Below are 18,735 nucleotides of genomic sequence, written 5' to 3' on the forward strand. Positions count from 1 at the left end.
ATCTCATTCAAACCACCAAAAAAATTTTTTGATGTCATCTTTTCAATGTCGTCGCTTCTGCAAAAACACTCAACTATAATTTAACATTACTTCCGATTTTCAAAGTTATTCACTTCACGGGGACATTTTCAAGAAATATGTTAGATATGCAATATCAAGTAGCTTATACTGATCTATACTTAGTAATTGAATGCAGAACAATTTGAAAAAGGTTAAGGACATGGTAAAGTGTGATGAGTATGAAAAGAACTGGAATTCTATGATGATAATTTTGCAACACGTCAGCCCCCGTTTTTTTTTCTTTTTGGCTTTTTGGAATCATCATTTGGCTGTCAATTTTGTATCAAACTGCTTTATTCATTCGTTAATCATCAAAAGATTGTTTTATTTTCCAACCTTCATTTTTTTAAATCAGTGCTCTTGGTACAATTCACTTTTCTGGAATATCTCGAGTACCCTCAGATTTAGCAACGTCAGAACTGCGCCATCAATTGAAAGAGACGCGTTAGGTGTGACCTTCATGAGTGGTCACAGAACCAAAGTCAACAACCTATGTCAGCTGAAGACTCATGTTGTCCCGCTGTTGAAGAGAGAAGATCGAAAACCGAAACAACTACCCGTCTTAATTGGCCAACTGCTTCTTCAGCGAACGTTTTCTCCATTTGCACTGGCGTCCCGAAAATAACCTCGATTTACTAATTTAAGAGTTATTCTGAAGTTTCTGGCATTAAAAACTTCTTACCGCATAGAAATGAGAAGTAAATATGTATGGTTTATTCATACAAAATAAACGCTTTTTGGTTCGGACGAAAACTGAGCAGAGCGATGATAAGTGAACATATATCAACTGGAAGTAGCAATCTCTGAATGATGAAATCAATGAAAAAGAAGAAAAGTAGCACAAGGCGGGAGTGAAGGAAAGAAATCAGTTACGATCATGAGACTTCATGAGAACAAGTTCTTGGAGATTGAACTTCCGGTTGATTTTGCGATGTGCAGTAAGAGAACAGTTGTAATGTGATAATGCCAAAGTGACAAATTCGAGGGTTAGGGCGGTGTGGGATTACAGTAAGTGATAGGCAGCACATTCGTAGCAAAAAATCATAAATATTTCTATCAAACCATTCGTAAATGTCATCTGTAATGAACGTTACGCACTGGACGGGCCCGGTACGACGAGCGGTTCATCACTGTGCTCCAGCAAATCTAAATGCATCGAATCGGAGCCGACCTAAAAGAATTTTGCTGATTTGCTGGATGTGAAAATAAACTCCATTATTTGTTGTTTTGGCAGAATATTTTGGTAGTCTAGTAAAATTCGTTCTTGAGCGAAAGTGGACAGGATGAAGTGAATTTAAAAGTGAGGTCTGCAGTTGCTAAAGTGCAGTGTTAAAAAGTAAGACGAGAACCAACAACAGGACAAAAAATTGAAGTGCGAGAATTAAACAATGTTCCTTTCATCGTCGTTTGTGCTCAAAGTCCTAGACAATCACAGATGTTTTCAAAAAATTAAAGCTAGCAAAAAAGCGGATAGCTGAATTTCAAGTTTACATTTTTATGGTAGAACCACGGTCGACTTCCAAGTAGACGCATGCCCATAGGAATTGACGCCGTGCATTTCATCTTTATCCTTCACCGCAATGTTCGTCCGACTATGCTTCATAGGAGACGGCTATAACTTACATTACTTATTTGAGTTAATCGAGGGGAGTTACGGTCTAATGCTGTTAGCCGCATTTTCGCTAGAAAGTGTCGTCCTTGAACATACAGCTCATCCTGTTCGATCTTCAGCCAGAATTCGCATAGAATCTGTTCGTCCGTCGCTATTCCATAAACAGCTAAATTTCAAGTCTCGACTGAACTGCCTGCCAACGCCAAATGTCCTCAGATATTTCCCTACCACTTTTGTCCAGAACCATCTTTTACGGCCAGGAAGCATTTCCTGTTCTAATAGTCGTTTAAACAGTTTCCTCTTCAAGCATTCAACATTTTCCATCACCGTCGATGGCAACTCCGATCCGTGGATCATGATAGGGCGAATCTACGAATTCAATGGATAGTCCGTCCATCCTAATTTCCGTTGACGATCTCGAGGACACCCAAATCTGCTTTACCAGAGCAGCTTCACAGTCCGTAGGCTGCAGCAAATTTCGACACAATGCTAACAAAATGATGTTACTTTGCGCTGCTGGAAGCGAATATGCTGCATCGTCGAGGTACTAGAGATCCATCATGGGAGGCGCATAAGTCGCTAAAATTGCGGGACTCTGCTTAGCTGTTCTTTGCATTATGTTGTTGACGGCAAAGTTGAACAGGGAGGGTTCTGCGACACCCCTTGTCTTACTCCAGTTTCCACTTCAAACGGTGTAGTACATCCGCCCAGTATTCGAACCGCAGCACTTGTTCTTCTGTTCATGTAGTAAACCTAGCGTACGACCTTTCTTCAAACTCTATCGGCACGAAGCGCGTTGAGAAGACGGGCTCGGTGAGGAGAGTCGAAGGCTGCTTCGAAGTCCAGAAAAGCTAAGTGTAGAGGCTCTCGAATACAGATACCACACTTCAGTCACTTTCGAAGAAACCACTTGCAACGAACAATAAACTCTTCACAATAAACACCTGGTCGATCGATCGACAAGGCGAAACCCGATGTTTATTCGCGATGTGAATTAGTCGATTCAGGATGATCCGCTTCAGAACCTGGTACATTACACGCAGCAGTGATATTTCTCGCTAATTCCTGGGCTCTGTGGTGGGTACCTTGTGGAGAGAATTTATGACAGAGCGCCTCCAAGAATTAGCTAACCTTTCCATGTTCCGTCAATCAATATTGAACGGATTATCTTCGTCATCTCAGGAATCAAAGAAGGAGGAATACTCCATGTGCGACTTTCGATAAACCTCGGCATATTAATGCTTCAGTAATTGTTTTCTTTAGTAGAGCCGTACACGAGTTTGTTATAATTTTTTATTCGTGGCTAACGTTTCGTCAATATTGCCTTCTTCAGAGCCTGAAAGGGGTGAAATCGAACGTGACTAATCCGATCAAACGCCTTATCCGCCCAACAAAGAAAGTCCTACGTTAACCGTTGGGCCTCATAGCTACCAAGTGGAAGAAAACATCGTACCTTAAGATCAGCTGACTATCCTGCCACTGCTAGATACCTGATGTGAGGTGACTAGCGCAATCAAATATCAGCCTTAAATAAGGCGCGAGTTCCCGCGTAATGGAGAGGCATTCCTCCTTGCGATTCATATTTGGACTCTTGGAGTGGATCCAAAACATGTTTCGTACTAGCGACCTTTCAACTTGTGTGGGATGAGCAGAAAGAAAGTGAACTAGGATATTTTTATTACTGGGTTTGCGGTACCACTTCGTCCTGTGCGTTCTGTTTGAAATATGCACTTGGACGTTGAGGAAGGGTAACCATTCTCCTTTGGGCTTATCCCGAGTGAACTTTATATACTCCGACTGCACATTTAAAATCTTTCGCGCGCCAAAATCGTGATCTTAACTTCAAAATCTTCCCCGTTATGACGGCGCACCCTGTGACCACCCAATGCAGTGGAGTCACATGATTTCCTTTTGCCGTCCAGGTGTTGTTTGATTCGAATACATAGTGGTCTAGCTGTCTCTCCTATGTATTCGTCACCACACTGCACACAGGAAATCATATAAAGAACACACGAACTCATGCAATCACCCTAGTTGTTATCTGGGCATATTGTACACTCCGGTGTCGTGCAAATACGATCATATAGGCAATTGCGAATGAATATTTGCTTAAGGTTACTACGAGGGAGCTCCACGGTGGCAACAGATTCTCACATCAGGTTCTAGCAGTGGCAGGATAGTCAGCTGATCCTAAGGTACGATGCTTTCACTGGTAGCTATGAGGCCCAACGGCTAACGTAGGACTTTCTTTGATGGGCGGATAAAGCGTTTGATCAGATTAGTCACGTTCGATTTCATTCCTTTGAGGCTCTGAAGAAGGCGATATTGCCGAAACGTTAGCCACGAATAAAGGATTATAACAACCTCGTGTACGGCTCTACTAAAGAAAATCATTGAAGGAGGAATAGTTTGCTAATTGCTGATTCCATCGTCTCCGCCAGATTCTATATTCTTCACTTCCTGGATACAGAACAGAACCTCCGACTCTGTCGGTAATTCTTCGTTAACCGCGGCGTATGTTGGTAGTTTGGCTGCACGAGTTCAGGAACACACGGTGCTTGCCGGTTCGACAAGGTGTTGAGATGTTCCCACCAAATGAGCCGGATTGCCTCCCTGACAGTGACTCCGTTAGGATGTTTAAAACTGGCGAACGCCTCTTCAACGTGTCGCTATACTGCCTTAGCAGTATTTACAGTACTACGCATGAACATTGAAAAAACGACGGTGAGTGACGATGCGGCACTGTCCGCCACCGTCGCTTGCTCGTGAATTGTCATAAAATAGAAATTTAAGAACGATTCATAAATCATTTCTCTCTATGAGATCTATCCAGAAGGATTGGAATAGGAAGAATAGGATTGGAACCTAACATAGCCTAAGGTTACAGCTGAAAAAGTGTTCAGAGACTCAAACTTTCACATTTGATCAGAACATCAAGAATTTGTTACACCAAAGCACACGATATTGTTGGTTTGTTTTTTTTTAACTCTTGCGATTTTGATTGCTGTATAAAATTGCGGTGCGTCACTAATTTGAACTTTTGTAGCAAGGAAAGAAGTTACCAAAGTAGCCAAAAGGTTGTTTTTAAGACCACAACTATGTCTGAGTTTTGTGAGATTTTTATTGAATGTGCACGAACGAATTTCGTTTGTACACTAGAACAGCGCAAAGTTCAAAAATCCCAGTTTCCATTCTTCTCCTTTTATATCTTCTCTACTTTGCACCTCCGTTAATCTCTAGAATCAGAGTTCAAATTGAAAGAACCTGAGTAGAACTCTTGAAACGCATAATGCACTTTGGTTTGTGGAGCTTGTTTTACTCTGAGAAAGTTCTTTTGCTTTCTTATAACACTTCCTTTTCATATCTTTCCAGAGTAGGGAAGAATATTAAGCTTTTGGTTAGATTTCATGCAAATATTTCAATGCCAGGCTACTTAAATCACAAAAATTGAGCTCGACACACCATTTCGAGTTGAATAATGTCGTTTTCAAAGCTATTCGAGACTACTTTTTTTCTATCAGATTTCGCGGGCCGGCTATTTTCGCACCTCAGTCGAGGCTAGCATATTCCACCATCGGCAAATGCATCGTTGGAAAGACAACATTTATGCGTACGTCGCATATGTTTGTCTGGAAAAACTTTTGAATTGATCTTTCGCAAACATTAAATGAAATTAAATCGAAGATTCAGATTAGTCAAATTCTAAAGAAGATGAATTGATGAATCTTATTTAATCTGACCGCTCCAGTTCAGCTGTCTGGTATTGTAATGAGATTTAAACTGTCTTGTCTTTTGTGTTGTATATGCAATTCCAACAATCACCACCATGTCTTTTTTCACTCATTGTTGTTATTATTTCAGAATTGACTCTAACTGCAAAGATTTCACGTAAAAATGAACTATCCAGCTGTCAGTAGTAAATACAACATTGGAGGAAGTATGTTGATTTATTTGTAGTGAAGTGAGTTGATATTAAACTATCTGGATTTATGGGAACAAACGAACAAAAAAACAAACTTATAGATTTGACATCCTCATAGTATTTTCTTCCTAAGCTGCAGCACTGACTGCCGATGGTACAATACGCCAGCCCCAACTGAGATGGGAAAATAGCCGGGCCGCAGAATCTGGTAGAAAAAAAATAGTCTCGAATAGCTCTGAAAACGATATCATTCAACTCGAAATACTGTGGCAAGATCAATTTTTTGTGATTTAAGGAGCATCGTATTGAAATATTTGCATATGGGAAGTTATGAAAAGGAAGTGTTATAAGAAAGCGAAAGAACTTTTTCAGAGTAAAACAAGGTTTACAAACTAAAGTGCATTATGTGTTTTAAGATTTCTACTTAGGTTCTTTCAATTTGAACCCTGTTCTAGAGATTAACGGAGATGCAAAGCAGAGAAGATACAAAAGGAAAAGGATGGAAACTGGGATTTTCGAACTTTGCGCTGTTCTAGTGTACGAACGAAATTCGTTCGTGCACATTCAATAAAAATCTCACAAAACTCAGACATAGTTGTGGTCTTAAGAGCAACTTTTCGACTACTTTGATAACTTCTCTTTCTGCTACAGAAGTTCGAAATTTTACACAGCAAACAAAATAGCATAAATGAGTTTTAAAAATAACAAACCAACAATTTCGTGTGCTTTGGTGTAACTAATTCTCACTGTTCTGACCAAATGTGAAAGTTTGAGTCTCTGAACACTTTTTCAACTATAACCTTAGGCTATGTAAGGTTCCAATTATTTATTTTTGACGCTTATGTGCCGTCATTTTGTTCCTTCCTCAACGATATGGCAGTTTTGAATAGATCTCATTTCATCAAGGATCATACACTCAATAATTTATCCAGGGATTTAATGACGTGCTGCTGCATACATGAGTAGGTCGGTTTCAATTACAGGTTGACAGCAAATCTTCATCTTTTATTCACTACTGCTCTTTGGATGTTTGACAATCTGTGCAATAAAGTATTAGTATTATGAAGCTGCCCAAAAACCTGGCCCTCAAAGATCAGAGGACTGTTACAAAATTTTGATATAATATAGAATCCATGCTTTTACTCCCGTACGTTCTTGTAGTATAATAGACACCACATTCAAGCTTTGCCGGTAAACTGGATTCGGAGCTAACCTTGAACTGATAAAATTTAGTTCTTGACACTACCCAGCTCACTCTGTAAATAAATAAATAGAACTCTTACAAGCAGATCGAGTAAGAACATATGCAAAATCCTCTTTCTCCTGCCTTTTCCTGTCTCTTCCTATCTCTTTTAGCATGTTTTGTTTCAGCTAACGGCGAGACTCGTGGATAACTTAATTAAAAATCGTCACTAACTCACATTCATTTTCCTACCGACATTTAAAAAAGAACGATGTAAGCGAATGTATTATTATTAGTTTTTCCAGACATACGCAAGCAGCTCCTTCCGACCAGGTTCAAATCACGTCTTCAATCGTGAAGAAAACTACAGAAATATGCTGTTAATAATGTGATCTAACTTCGGTTCAAATAATCAAAATATTGAGATAGGGTATAGGCGCTGTAACGGTTAATAATATATTGAATACAGTTATATATGTACCATTATGTTAGTGAAGTAAGAACGACATTTTTGCCTTTTGTCATTGAAAAGTGAAGAATGCTTGAAGAAAATCCATACCTTATTTGAACCCAAATTGCTCATCACCATTACTTGTCCAAGCAGAAAAGAGTTCGGCTTTTCAGCGAGTGCTCGTGTGGCAATCACTCGAGCTTCTGCCTGGATGAAACAACGAGGAGACATCAGCTTCAGGTGATCCCAAAGGTATAATCTTTACCCGAAACCATAAACATGGAGTTACAGCTGGCACTACTCCGCCTTACCTTTCGAATTTTTTCCGCTCGTTGTTTTCGAGCCGATTTCGAACAGCAACTGCGTTTTATGATGTCGCGAAAGAGCTAAAGGATTGCTTTTGAAGAACAACTATTTACATTTACCATGAATCACTGTTAATTTCATTTGTTGATGATTAAAGTATCGTTGTAATTTTTTTAATGCCTTATTTGTTTTCAGATTAGAGAACAATAATAATGACGGTGTTAGGAACTTATCATTATAAAAATAAAAGAAGAAAATTCATACAAATTACACGAATCAGTCTATACGGAAATTAATTAGTAGTGCGAAACGTCGACTTTTCTTTAATCTTGGCACAGAGATTGTAACTTGTCGATTGTCGAATTAAAGCAAGAGCTAAGATTATTAACAAACTTTAATACGGCCAACGTTTCGGCGTCGTCGCCTTCTCCTAACCTGGAAAGTCAGATCATTTGAAATATATTCTCTCAAATCCCCCATCCAGAACAAGTCGTCATTCCCTAAGTTGCTACATCCAAAACCAGAACGAAAAAGAGTCGATATCGTTGTGGTTACCTAAGTAGCCGCGTTGCCGTGATATTAGCGGACCTCTGGGTGATAAAATCGCTCCGCTAATACTAACTAGGATGCGACCCGCATATGACCCCGTAGATTAAAACCCGCAAAGGTCTTGATACAGAGCCAGCTAGTTGGTCACAGCTATGCACTCTTCCTTTCTATTCATTTTTAAACTTTTAGCGTTCATCGAAAACGCCTCCAAAGTTCTGCGAACCACTATTTCATGCTTGTATGTTCCTGCGCATTTATCCAACACCAATATGTTTCTTGAGCAACTTCGAAGAGCGCGTTTGGGGAAAGAATGTGCTGTTGAATCTTCTAATGTCACTTCTCTTTACACGAATGTCTCAAACAGCGCTGCAATGCAAGCCGTGTTCGAGGTTCTCGTAGGCGTTTGAGAGGATATATTACAAATGATCTGACTTTCCAGGCTCTACGACGACGCCGAAACATTAACCATAATAAAGTTTTTAACAATCTTGGCTCTTACTTCAATTTGACTATCAACAAGTAGCAAATCAGTAGAAATCTACAATGAGCAAAGAAAATGAAACAGAGCAAGAAGTGAATGAAAGAAATGACGAATGTAGGAATCCAAACTGTTTTAAACGTACTTGTGGAAACGCTCAAGAGAAATGCATAGGTGAGCATGGCATGGGAAATTGCGTTTTTGCTGAAACATTTCTACCGTGTGTAGACATCCAAATTTCGCCCTTGATGTTATATGCGGAAAAACCAGATTTTTTTTTCACCAGGACCGTTATTCTTCAACTCTTCAGTCCATCGAAGAGGGATCCCTGTTGTTTGGATGGCGAAAATTTTGCAAAAATTAGACGATTATCTTCAGGAATTCGGTAATTTCGTACTTATATTTCTACGTGTTTCGAGTTAAAAAGTGCATTGCGGATCAACCTTTATTTTGTAAAACGAGACCCAGCACTACGGTCACATGCTGAAGGTATCACAGAGTTGACTGTAAAGCTGTAAAATAAAAATATAGCTAAAATAAAGTGATTAAAATAAAACAAGTTGATGCTTCGAGAAACGATTGAGCACACGAATACGAATAGAGAAGAGATAAAGACAATGAGAAACTACGGGAATGAAGTCGGAACGCGTCTGTGTAGTTACCCATTAGCTGGAATGCTTGCATTCCCATACAAGCCTCTTAATTCGGAGAATTCCATTTTCTGTCACGTCTTCACTGCCTTCTCTGATTGTAGCTACCGTTCAAACATAAACTGACCTTTTACGACATAGAGAAATACAAAAGAAAACAGTGAACAAAAAAATGAAAAAACTTGAAAACACTGCCCAAGAAGAGAAATCCTAAGGTCAGAAACAATAAAAGAAACTATGTTTATTTTTTCACTCCTTAATTCAAGAGAATGATGCCACGATAATAGATCCTAACTTTTGTCGAAATTATTGGCTGTGTAAATATTTCCTACTCACATTTATGAAATAAGAGGGAATTTCGACTTCAGGAGGATGAACTTCTCAGTATTAAGAAAATGGAATGTAACTGTGCATAAACTTGACAAAGGCGGAACCAAACGCCCACTGAATGTGCACGTGTTTTTCTACTTGGGTAGATGGCTCACAATACAGTTCTGTCATTTTGACTTTTGATTACTTTATGATTAACAGAGTTCAATTTGACATAGATTTTAGTAAGATCTGTCCCTTCCTAATTTCTGAGTTAAAGGATAAAAGGATAAAGTTTCTGGCGTTAATCAAGATGCGCACCCACGTTCACTTCAGCTCAGAATCGTTTGAGATTAACGAACTTGTAACTTGCCTTTACAATGACTTGCGGCAGCTAGCTGATGTCTCAAGTCAGTGTTTTTCTCCTCCCAGACAAGTCTGGTACCAGTTTATCGACACTCCTGGGTGAAAGGCTTGGTGAGCACTGAGGCAGATTCGAACCTCCGATCGATCGCGCAGAGACGGAACCTCTAACCGCTACACTACACCCGCCCTAATCTCCGAGTTAAGATTCAGAATAGTGAGAAGAAAGGGTATGACAGAAATTTGGGCAAACGTTTGGAGCGGCTTGAGTGATGAAGAGATGATCATCCGTACAACAGCAAATTTTAGGAGCCAGTGTACATCTCAACTGCTGGGATCGACCGATCGATAGCGAATGATGGATCATTGAGCAACAGGAAAGCCTGCAGCAAAGCATGAGCAACAGCTGCAGCTCGGAAAGAATACACAACTAACAGGCAGCCACTGTTTCTACGTTAGCTGCTAATTAAGAGAGCTCAAGGTAGAAATTAAGTTAGCACGAGTTCAGAGTTCAGTTCAATGAGTTCAGAGTGACGAAGAAAAAGGAACTCAATTGAAAAATATATAAATACTAAAGTTTAATTTTAAAAAAAATGGTATAATACCATGAACACACAACGTAAATGGTGACAATACTATCTGGAAAGATTTTAAAACGGTGAAATGATGATAAACGAATAACAAGGAGTAGAAAACACACCATGACGTCTCATCTCACAGAAATAAACAACCTTGACGTCAAAAAGTTAAAAGAGTTAGAACAGTTGTCAAATACTAAACCCACATAAATACACTAAGAAAATTTTTGTAAAGGTTTTTTAGGGAATATTAAATAACGAAAAGCGTTGAATATGTGGTTCCCTTTTTTAACTAAAATCTATGGAAGAAGAGTTCGACGGATAATCCCATTATCCAAGTTTCATGCATCAAGTATGATGAAGAAATGCGTCGAACTTATGAAATCCGAGAATTGCGACAGCCGAGCTCACTATCAAAATTGACTATTGCAGGAGAGTTTTATGTTCGAAGCGAAAAATGCGGAAAACAAATTAGTGTAAAATGTCACAGGTTCGCCCTTCTCATATATATTGTGCCGTTCTGTCAGCGCCTCAGATAGTATCCAAAGTATACCACTGTATGAAAACTTTGATGAAAATCAATGGCACTAGAAATAATGCATTCAAGTGATTATTAAACTAATTTTATAGAACTCAGATTCAAATGCAGCAATTTCATTCTTGCATCTCGTCTACTTAGGAGATACTTGTCTGAACCAAAATAATGAATGCGAAGTTACTAGAGCGTACTCAGGAACTCTTAAGAAAAGGAACAGTGACTGCTAAAAATAAGTCCTATATGTTCTTACACATAAATGCATATATATACATGTGTATATATGCGTGTATATACATATATATGCATATATATATATATATATATATATACTGAACCACATAATTTAATGTAGAATTGTTCCAACTTTCCACACCGCATTGTATGTACTATATTCTCACGAACGGCATCAACAAGGCAAGCTGTAGAAGACTTATCTGCTATTTTGTTGTGCAGTGTTTTTTTTTTGTTTTGTGTTTTAGTTTTTCCCTCGAACGAAAAAAAACATTTTAGGAACAAATGCGTCAATTTCTTTTTAGTTCGAAAAGCAACTGTTGTTGAACTCCGGTATTTTGACCTAAAAACAGCTCGTTCAAGCATGAAATTAACCCTTACTATTTTCCGAATTGTGGCGTGCAAGCAAGAAGCGACCAGAAATCTATAAACAGTTGAAAATGTCAAAAGCACCCACCAACACTTCCAAAAAAACTAATCCTTAAAATTTTACAAAAAAGTTCTTTTTCCTGCCAAATGTTTTCAGCAAGTTTTTTGCTAGATATTCATTCAAAAAAGCGAAACAAATGAAATAAAGGAAAATGAAACGAACGTAGCACAGAAAAAAACAAACCACTATGTAGCTCACATTTTCGTAGGAAACAATACAGCTATTATGTATTTCTTAACTGCAACACAATCCTTCTTATGAAATGAATATAGTTTCACACAAATTCAATGCTCTGTATTTTTTGCATCAAAGATTTTACTGTTAAACAACGAATATAACTTGGTATATAACACAAACGTTCTTTTTCCAAGAGCATTCTGGGAACATTTTTATGGCTCTACTTTCCTATGAACCCGTGAAATTTCAACAAATGCGAACATATTTCGAGAAATGTTGCGACATCATAACTAACTTCTTATGTCTTGTTGCACTCGAGGCTATCCGTGAACTTTTCTCCCCAATGACCCTTATCTTTAATGGGAAGTATGGTTGCGAAAGCTGCTCGTGACTGGCCCTTAAAAAAACAAATGACATTCAAATCACTGAGAAAAGCGGGCTTCTTTGGAATTATGCTTCACCGATAACGACAAAAGAGTGAGTGACTATGCAGCATGACAGTGATTGCCGAAGAAAAAAGAAGGAAACAGGCGGTGCAGACGTCAACGAACAGCTTTGTTCTTTGCAATAAAACTGTATTTCAAATTTCATAAGGAGGAAGGAATAAAAATAATATATGACAAGGCAACTGAACACCCATCGATGAATGACTTCATTGGAAGTCCATATCTGGATCATTACGAATTTGGTGATGCTAAGCTTTGGAAATGGCTAATTCCTCATAAAAGGTTGGTGTTAAATAATCTAAAACGTTATTGCCTAACGCTATTCAAAATTGCCAAGGAGAAAAATGAAATTTTCTTAACAAAGCGACCCATAGAGTTTATGCCGATAAAAAAGTGTAAGATTCATCTTATTTTTTTAACAACAATTGATAAACAAATCTGTCTGGGAGTGAACAGATCCAAAGGGGGAATATCAGCTAAAATAAGCAAAATTGATCTTCTTTCACTTCCATTCACCTCTTACAGGAAAAAAACCGCATGTCCTTGGAGACTGGGATTGCAACAAATCTCTCTGGCATATTCAAATTCCCAACGACGTCACGTCGGTGACTCGGCTAAAACGCGCTGAACGAGCTTGGGTCCCACTACCTCAACACGAAAAAAACCGAGAATTGCAGATAAGTTTAAAAGCTTTCGCAGCAAACAATCCATTTCCTGCCATCCCCATTCATCGTCATAAATTCCACAACGAAATATGTAATGCTCATAAAATGGATTACTTTCGTGGATCCAGCGTCAGAATAAAGAAAAGAATAAGCAACATAATGAAAAAAAGATGACGGGGAAAATTGGGTGAAATTTTGGTTCCGTAGTATGCAGTTTCGTAGCGTAATAGCAACGGTCACACCAAAAACATGCAACAACGTTCAGTAAATTAGAATTTTTCAGAAGACTAGTGATGCTGCCAATTTAGCGCTGGTTTAGATCTTAATGAAGCGAAATCTAAATCTCGACTGAAAGCATGTAATGAGATCTGAAGATGACCGTTCGTGAAAGAACTTTATGAATTGTTTCTAACGTTATGCATTCAGCTGCCTGCAGATGAAAAATGTTAGTTATCCTAGTTTCAAGAGAGCTGAGAGAACAGATGATCCCATTAAGGTACATCAAGAAATAAAAAAAGTGCGTCAATAAATTATGTCTGTGAGAAAATTTTTCAGTGTATATCCAAGATAAGGCCCGTAATGTAAGGTCCTCACCTGAAACAAGAGCAAACCTCACAGTGAGAGATATCGGCAAAAGGAGGTATGATCACACATCAACTTAAGGTTCCTTTTGATTTCAAACGTTTTATGGCACGTAAGCGAAAAGTACACCTAACCAGCGGATCCTTTCAACATGCGGCTGCTTTCTAGCTGTCCGTTTCCATTGCAGTGCAGAAGTTTATGTCAGGTTCAAGCTCAAACTATGTTTTTAGAGATTGCAGACCACAGTTCTCGTCTGCGAGGTTAACTGTACTGATACTGGTACAACGATTTTTTCTTAGAAATTATTGTTCATACGCGACTTATGAATCTGGAACCATTCTGAGTTGAGGTCGGGAGCCGCGATGGCCGTATATGCACCTTTTCTCGAGTTGGTATATAGGTGTGGGGTGGGTTCACGACAATGAGCATGATTACACTCAATTCTGCCCAGTCACCTAGAAAAAAGTTGCGCGAGAAGTCGTGGGTACACTGGTCCTATCCTCGCTCCTCTCTGCATGCGACACAACCTGTTGGACGATAGAATGATTTCGTCGCCAGCCAACATCCACAATCCAACTAATGAAACTCAAATAAGCAACAATAAGCAGTAAGCTCTCCAATCCTCACCATAGCAAACGTGTTGCATATTGCCATCATTCTATCACCACTAATACTAGACTAGTAAGTTCTTTCGCTTCTTTTCAAAGACGATTAGCATTGGAGCAAAAGGCTTTAGGTGGGAAGTAATATGTCACTGTAAACCTATAACACGTACTTCTCTCACTATAATGTGGGCACTTTGCGACTCAGGTAAAAAGAAATATTCGGACGTTTTGTTCTTTTCTCGAATTGAACGTAATCATGTTCGTGGTTGTGAGCTACATAAATCCCTACTCCTATCAATCCGTGAGATCTCAACATCACGAATTTCGCCTTTACAATTGACCAACAATTTCGTCTTTATTGTTTCTACCACGATTATTTGGTGCAAATTCTTGAACCGTTTACTAGTTTGAAAAGGAACCAAGATTGGAAAGAAAGTTGTTCAGCATTCAGTAGATGAACAGCTTCCCCATTTACGGACATGACAAGTGCACCTAATGCATGACATGAAACTTAACGTGCACGATTGGCTCCCTGGAGACCATTGAGTCCTCTCTTTCCATGAATTCTTTTCGTTCCCCTACGTAATTGATGAGACAGGAAAGTCGTACGGAATTCTCCTATATGGAAAGTAAGTTGGTTCAGAAATAGCTTACTACTGAAGGGCATCGGCCTACTCGTCAGTGCATTCCAACTCCACCCTCGTCAGCTTTCCTTGAAATTGACTGGACGGCTATGATAATTGAATCAAGAGCGGCATTGGGGGCTCTCATGGCAAAGTTGGATGGAGGTAAACAATTATAGTTTTATTTATGAGCTCATTCCAGACATCCATTTCGATCCTGTTGTGCATCTTCCTTGCGGAGAATAACGTATACTTCTGCTTATTCTGAATGCAAAGAAAGACGAAAGAGAAACGGAAGGATTTGCGGAGCATTTGAATTGTCTTTTTGATTTGCGGGTCTACTACGCGTTATATAGTATGTTTAATTGATCTCCAGTAGGGCATGAATGCCTCGCTTTCGGCTGCAGTCGCTCGCGTGGATTAGACCAGCGATCATTAAAGAGTTGTCTGTCAGAGAACATTAATTGTTTATCCGTTTTCAGAAGGTGAAATGCGACCATAGAAGGAGGAACGCTCAGAAATTGAATACTTGATGTTTTGAAGCCGTACTGATAATAGTAATGAGAACGTTCGGCTTTATTAATTTTTCCAATTAGTTTCCTGAAGAACCTTTAAACTCAACTAAAAGACGTTTCATAGTTGGAGTACTGATCCGCGATCCCAAATTTTCCCGAAAGATCATTCAAGACCGTAGAGTAGAATGCGTGTATATTTTGAGAATTCAATAGGTTTATTTGCAGTTGCGTTTATTTTTCCCGCTGGAAAACGCTGAAGGTTAAGGAAAGCGAAAGTTAGACAATTGCACACTTTTATCTACATTCCGTTTACAGTTTTATGGACAAAAATAGAAGGAAACTTCAAAGAGGTTCACACTAATTGAATAATCATGCAACAAGGATGTGCTTCAGTTTTTCCATTTTTATCTGGGTGTGGGGAGAGAAGAGGTTCCATGGTCCTATTACGCATTAGCTCAAAGTTTTTGTGAAGTTGGTTTAATCCCATAAGGAGGTAAAAATCAACCATTGATGTCCTACCTATGTAGAGCTACCATACGTCCATCTCCGAAATTTCAAAAAATTTCAAAAATTTCATCATTTCACCGTCCTACGTTTGTTACTTTCTGGAAATTCTAAACTTTCCAGATATCTGGAATCTTTATGTTTTTGATATTTCCAGATTTCCAGATGCGCGGTAGCTAGTGAGCGAATATGATTTCAAAAGAAACCGGGTGCACTCACACGAGGACATGTGAATTCATGACAGTTGTAGTGATTCCAAGCCAGTCCTAACGAAGGAGAAAAAAGAAATGTTCAGTACATGCCAAGAAGTTGGAGCAACAAGGACAAAGCTCAAATGTTAGTTATTAGCGTTGAATTTTAAACAAAACTCAAATAGTTACAGATGTGCTTAATCGTTTTAGCAGGAGTTTTTTTTTAAGAGTTGTAGGAAGGGAACAATTTTTGTTGAATCCTTTGAAACCTTCCTTTACGTCCTCTCTTTTCGCAAATCCTTCATCCTTAGAAATTCAGGGATAGAAAACTACTTTGTACTCACGGATAACCACGTGGTCACGAAAAGTGCATCGAGCGTTGCTAGGCATGGCCTAATGAGCCGCAGCAAATTACATAAACGCATCAGGACAGACAATTTCAAATAATTTCAGGCAGGGAGGTAGATAAGAAATGAGCTCATAGCTGCTTTTTGGTGGAGCTTGCGATGGATAGATTCCCATTAAAGGAAGAAGGATCTGGTATGTGTTGTATGAAGAGTACAACCACACTATACATCGCTAAAGATAACTGGAGACTCACGGAAATCTGTCAGTGATCCGTGAAATGACATTGGAAGGAAAGCAGTGAGTGTGGATTAGAGTAGAAAAGTAGGCGAAAACAAGAAACAACATGTAAACGATCAAATACACAGTTTTTTTAAGTCTTTCTCTTTTTAAAAAAATCATTGAACACACTTCACTGGAAAAGATTTCCACAAACAAATGAAAGAAACCAAAACTAGAATGAAAGCAAAGATATGAATGTTTTAAGCCAAACAGAAAGAGAATCGGCAATGAACTGAACTAACCTGTGGTGATGCGCATATTAGAATAATAACCATCCATCCAAATAGGATTCCAAGCCCCAAAATAAATATGTTACGGGCTTCAGGATTCATAAATCGATCCAGATGAGGAGAGCACTGGAATCGTGATGATCAACGCGGTAGCATCCGCAGTGCTGTGTAGGATGTACGATGGCGACGAGAACGAGGAGCACAGCACTCCCGTTGTTCGACTGGCGTGGGCGTGGTCTGCAATCGGTGGTTAGGCTTGTGGCTGGCTCGTGAGCCTTTCATTCAATGACCGACAACGTGGACTACACACGCACACATATGCAGGAAACGACGCCTTTGCCCTTATGCATGCAGTAAGGATAACACTAGGGGAAATATCTCGTGTGACATGACTGCTCAGACCGAATGTTCGGAAGTGCACCGAGAAATGCCGTAATAAATTGTTATGTCTCCGAGAACTGTGAAGAATTTGACCATGCTCGAGTCTCGGCTCGGAGCCAACTTGTCGATGACTACTACTTGAAGCAAAGCAGAAGAGCTGTACTCTTCGCATTGAAAGCTTTCTTTTTTGATTTTGGTTTAGATATAAACCCTCATAAGATGATAATCTGTTCCAGATGGGATGCACTGAAGAGGAGGAATTACAAGTGCCGTAACTTCCCAGATTCCAGCGAGAACGAAGACGCTGGGATTTCATTTACGACGAAATTTATCGTAAGTATTCTTTGTCTTCGCTTCAAATAAGTCAACAACAATCAATTGTTTCTAAAAAAAAAAGTTGATTTAAATCTAGAAATCATTTCGACTATCTGCATGAAATTCGGAGGTACATTTACTACTAAGAGAAACATTTCAACTCTGGACCTTCCGTTTCGAAAAAATTTCTTCAGATTTGATTGTGAAGAATCAAACAGTATCGAGAAATGAGCTTGACATTAAAGATTGAGTTTAGTGGGATTGAGAGGAAGGCAAAATAACTCTAGGTTCTTAGGATTTACCTCTGGATATTAGAACGTGAAGCGAATAAATTACTGTTACCGAGTGCTACAGGTCAATTTTTCTTGATTACTGAATCTTCGGCGATGCACTCTAAAGAAGCCACTCTAAAGAAGAAGTTAAACCCATGGGGAAAGAGCTGAGCTGGTAGGTGATTTCTCCGAAATCAAAATTGGTGCAATGGTATCAGTTCAAATCGTTGTTATTTCTTGCAGCATTAATTTTAATTTGTATATTTATTATATCATAGTCAGTGTCCCGTAGCTGTCCAAAATCACGTTGACAAAAACAACTCTTCCAATCAAAAAGAACAAATAAACAACTGTATATTCGGAAACAAATGATTTTTTCAGTGTTGTTTTCTTAATGCAAATTTATTTCTTATCCTCTTCTTAGGCCTATGCTTATTTGCTTTACTCCCTAAACTTGATTTCTTTTTTGTAAGTGCGACAACGGCTCATGCATTGGGTTACCCTGTAAAAATAGGATGTCCTACTCTCATCTTATTTCTCATAACTAAGATAAACAAAACTTCAAATCTAAAGTATATCTGCTTTCCCACAATTTCCTTCCATCATTTCGTCATCCCATTATTTTATTTTATTCATTTTCGTTTTTTTTTCTAGCTTTCTCTACCTCTTTTACAAAAATTCACTTGCCCATGAGAAAAAAGTTCCTCCTGTGCTACAGACATCGTCTCGATAAGGGATGTGTTTCAGTAAAAGTATATGAGATGTATATTACTATTAAGTTTTATTTATATGTATATTTCTATTAAGTTTTTTTTCGACGAGGGTGGTATATTTCTGGACTTAAGAATGAGGGCTTGTCAATCTATTGTCAATCACTCCAAACGATGGACTCGCGCTGCTGCGCTAAATGATTCAGGAAGAATCGCTGAGAAATCATAGATC

At 38.8% G+C, this 18,735-nt stretch overlaps 1 protein-coding gene across 2 annotated transcripts; it reads right to left on the minus strand.

Moving 5' to 3' along the window:
- Nucleotides 1-1,150: 1,150 nt before the first annotated feature.
- RB195_017774 (uncharacterized protein) lies at nt 1,151-16,927 on the minus strand (the record flags this gene model as incomplete). 2 transcript variants are annotated; one of them, XM_013439961.1, is made up of 4 exons in its annotated part: nt 1,151-1,231; nt 7,337-7,435; nt 7,540-7,614; nt 16,838-16,927. In XM_013439961.1, the coding sequence occupies 4 exons, from the start codon at nt 16,925-16,927 to the stop codon at nt 1,151-1,153; spliced, it is 345 nt and encodes a 114-aa protein (XP_013295415.1). The 2 variants fall into 2 exon arrangements, with proteins under 2 accessions (XP_013295415.1, XP_064040795.1); XM_064184914.1 differs by having other exon boundaries at nt 16,838-16,870.
- Nucleotides 16,928-18,735: the final 1,808 nt, after the last annotated feature.

This window comes from Necator americanus, chromosome II, assembly GCF_031761385.1.
Source record: "Necator americanus strain Aroian chromosome II, whole genome shotgun sequence".
NCBI lineage: Eukaryota > Metazoa > Nematoda > Chromadorea > Rhabditida > Ancylostomatidae > Necator > Necator americanus.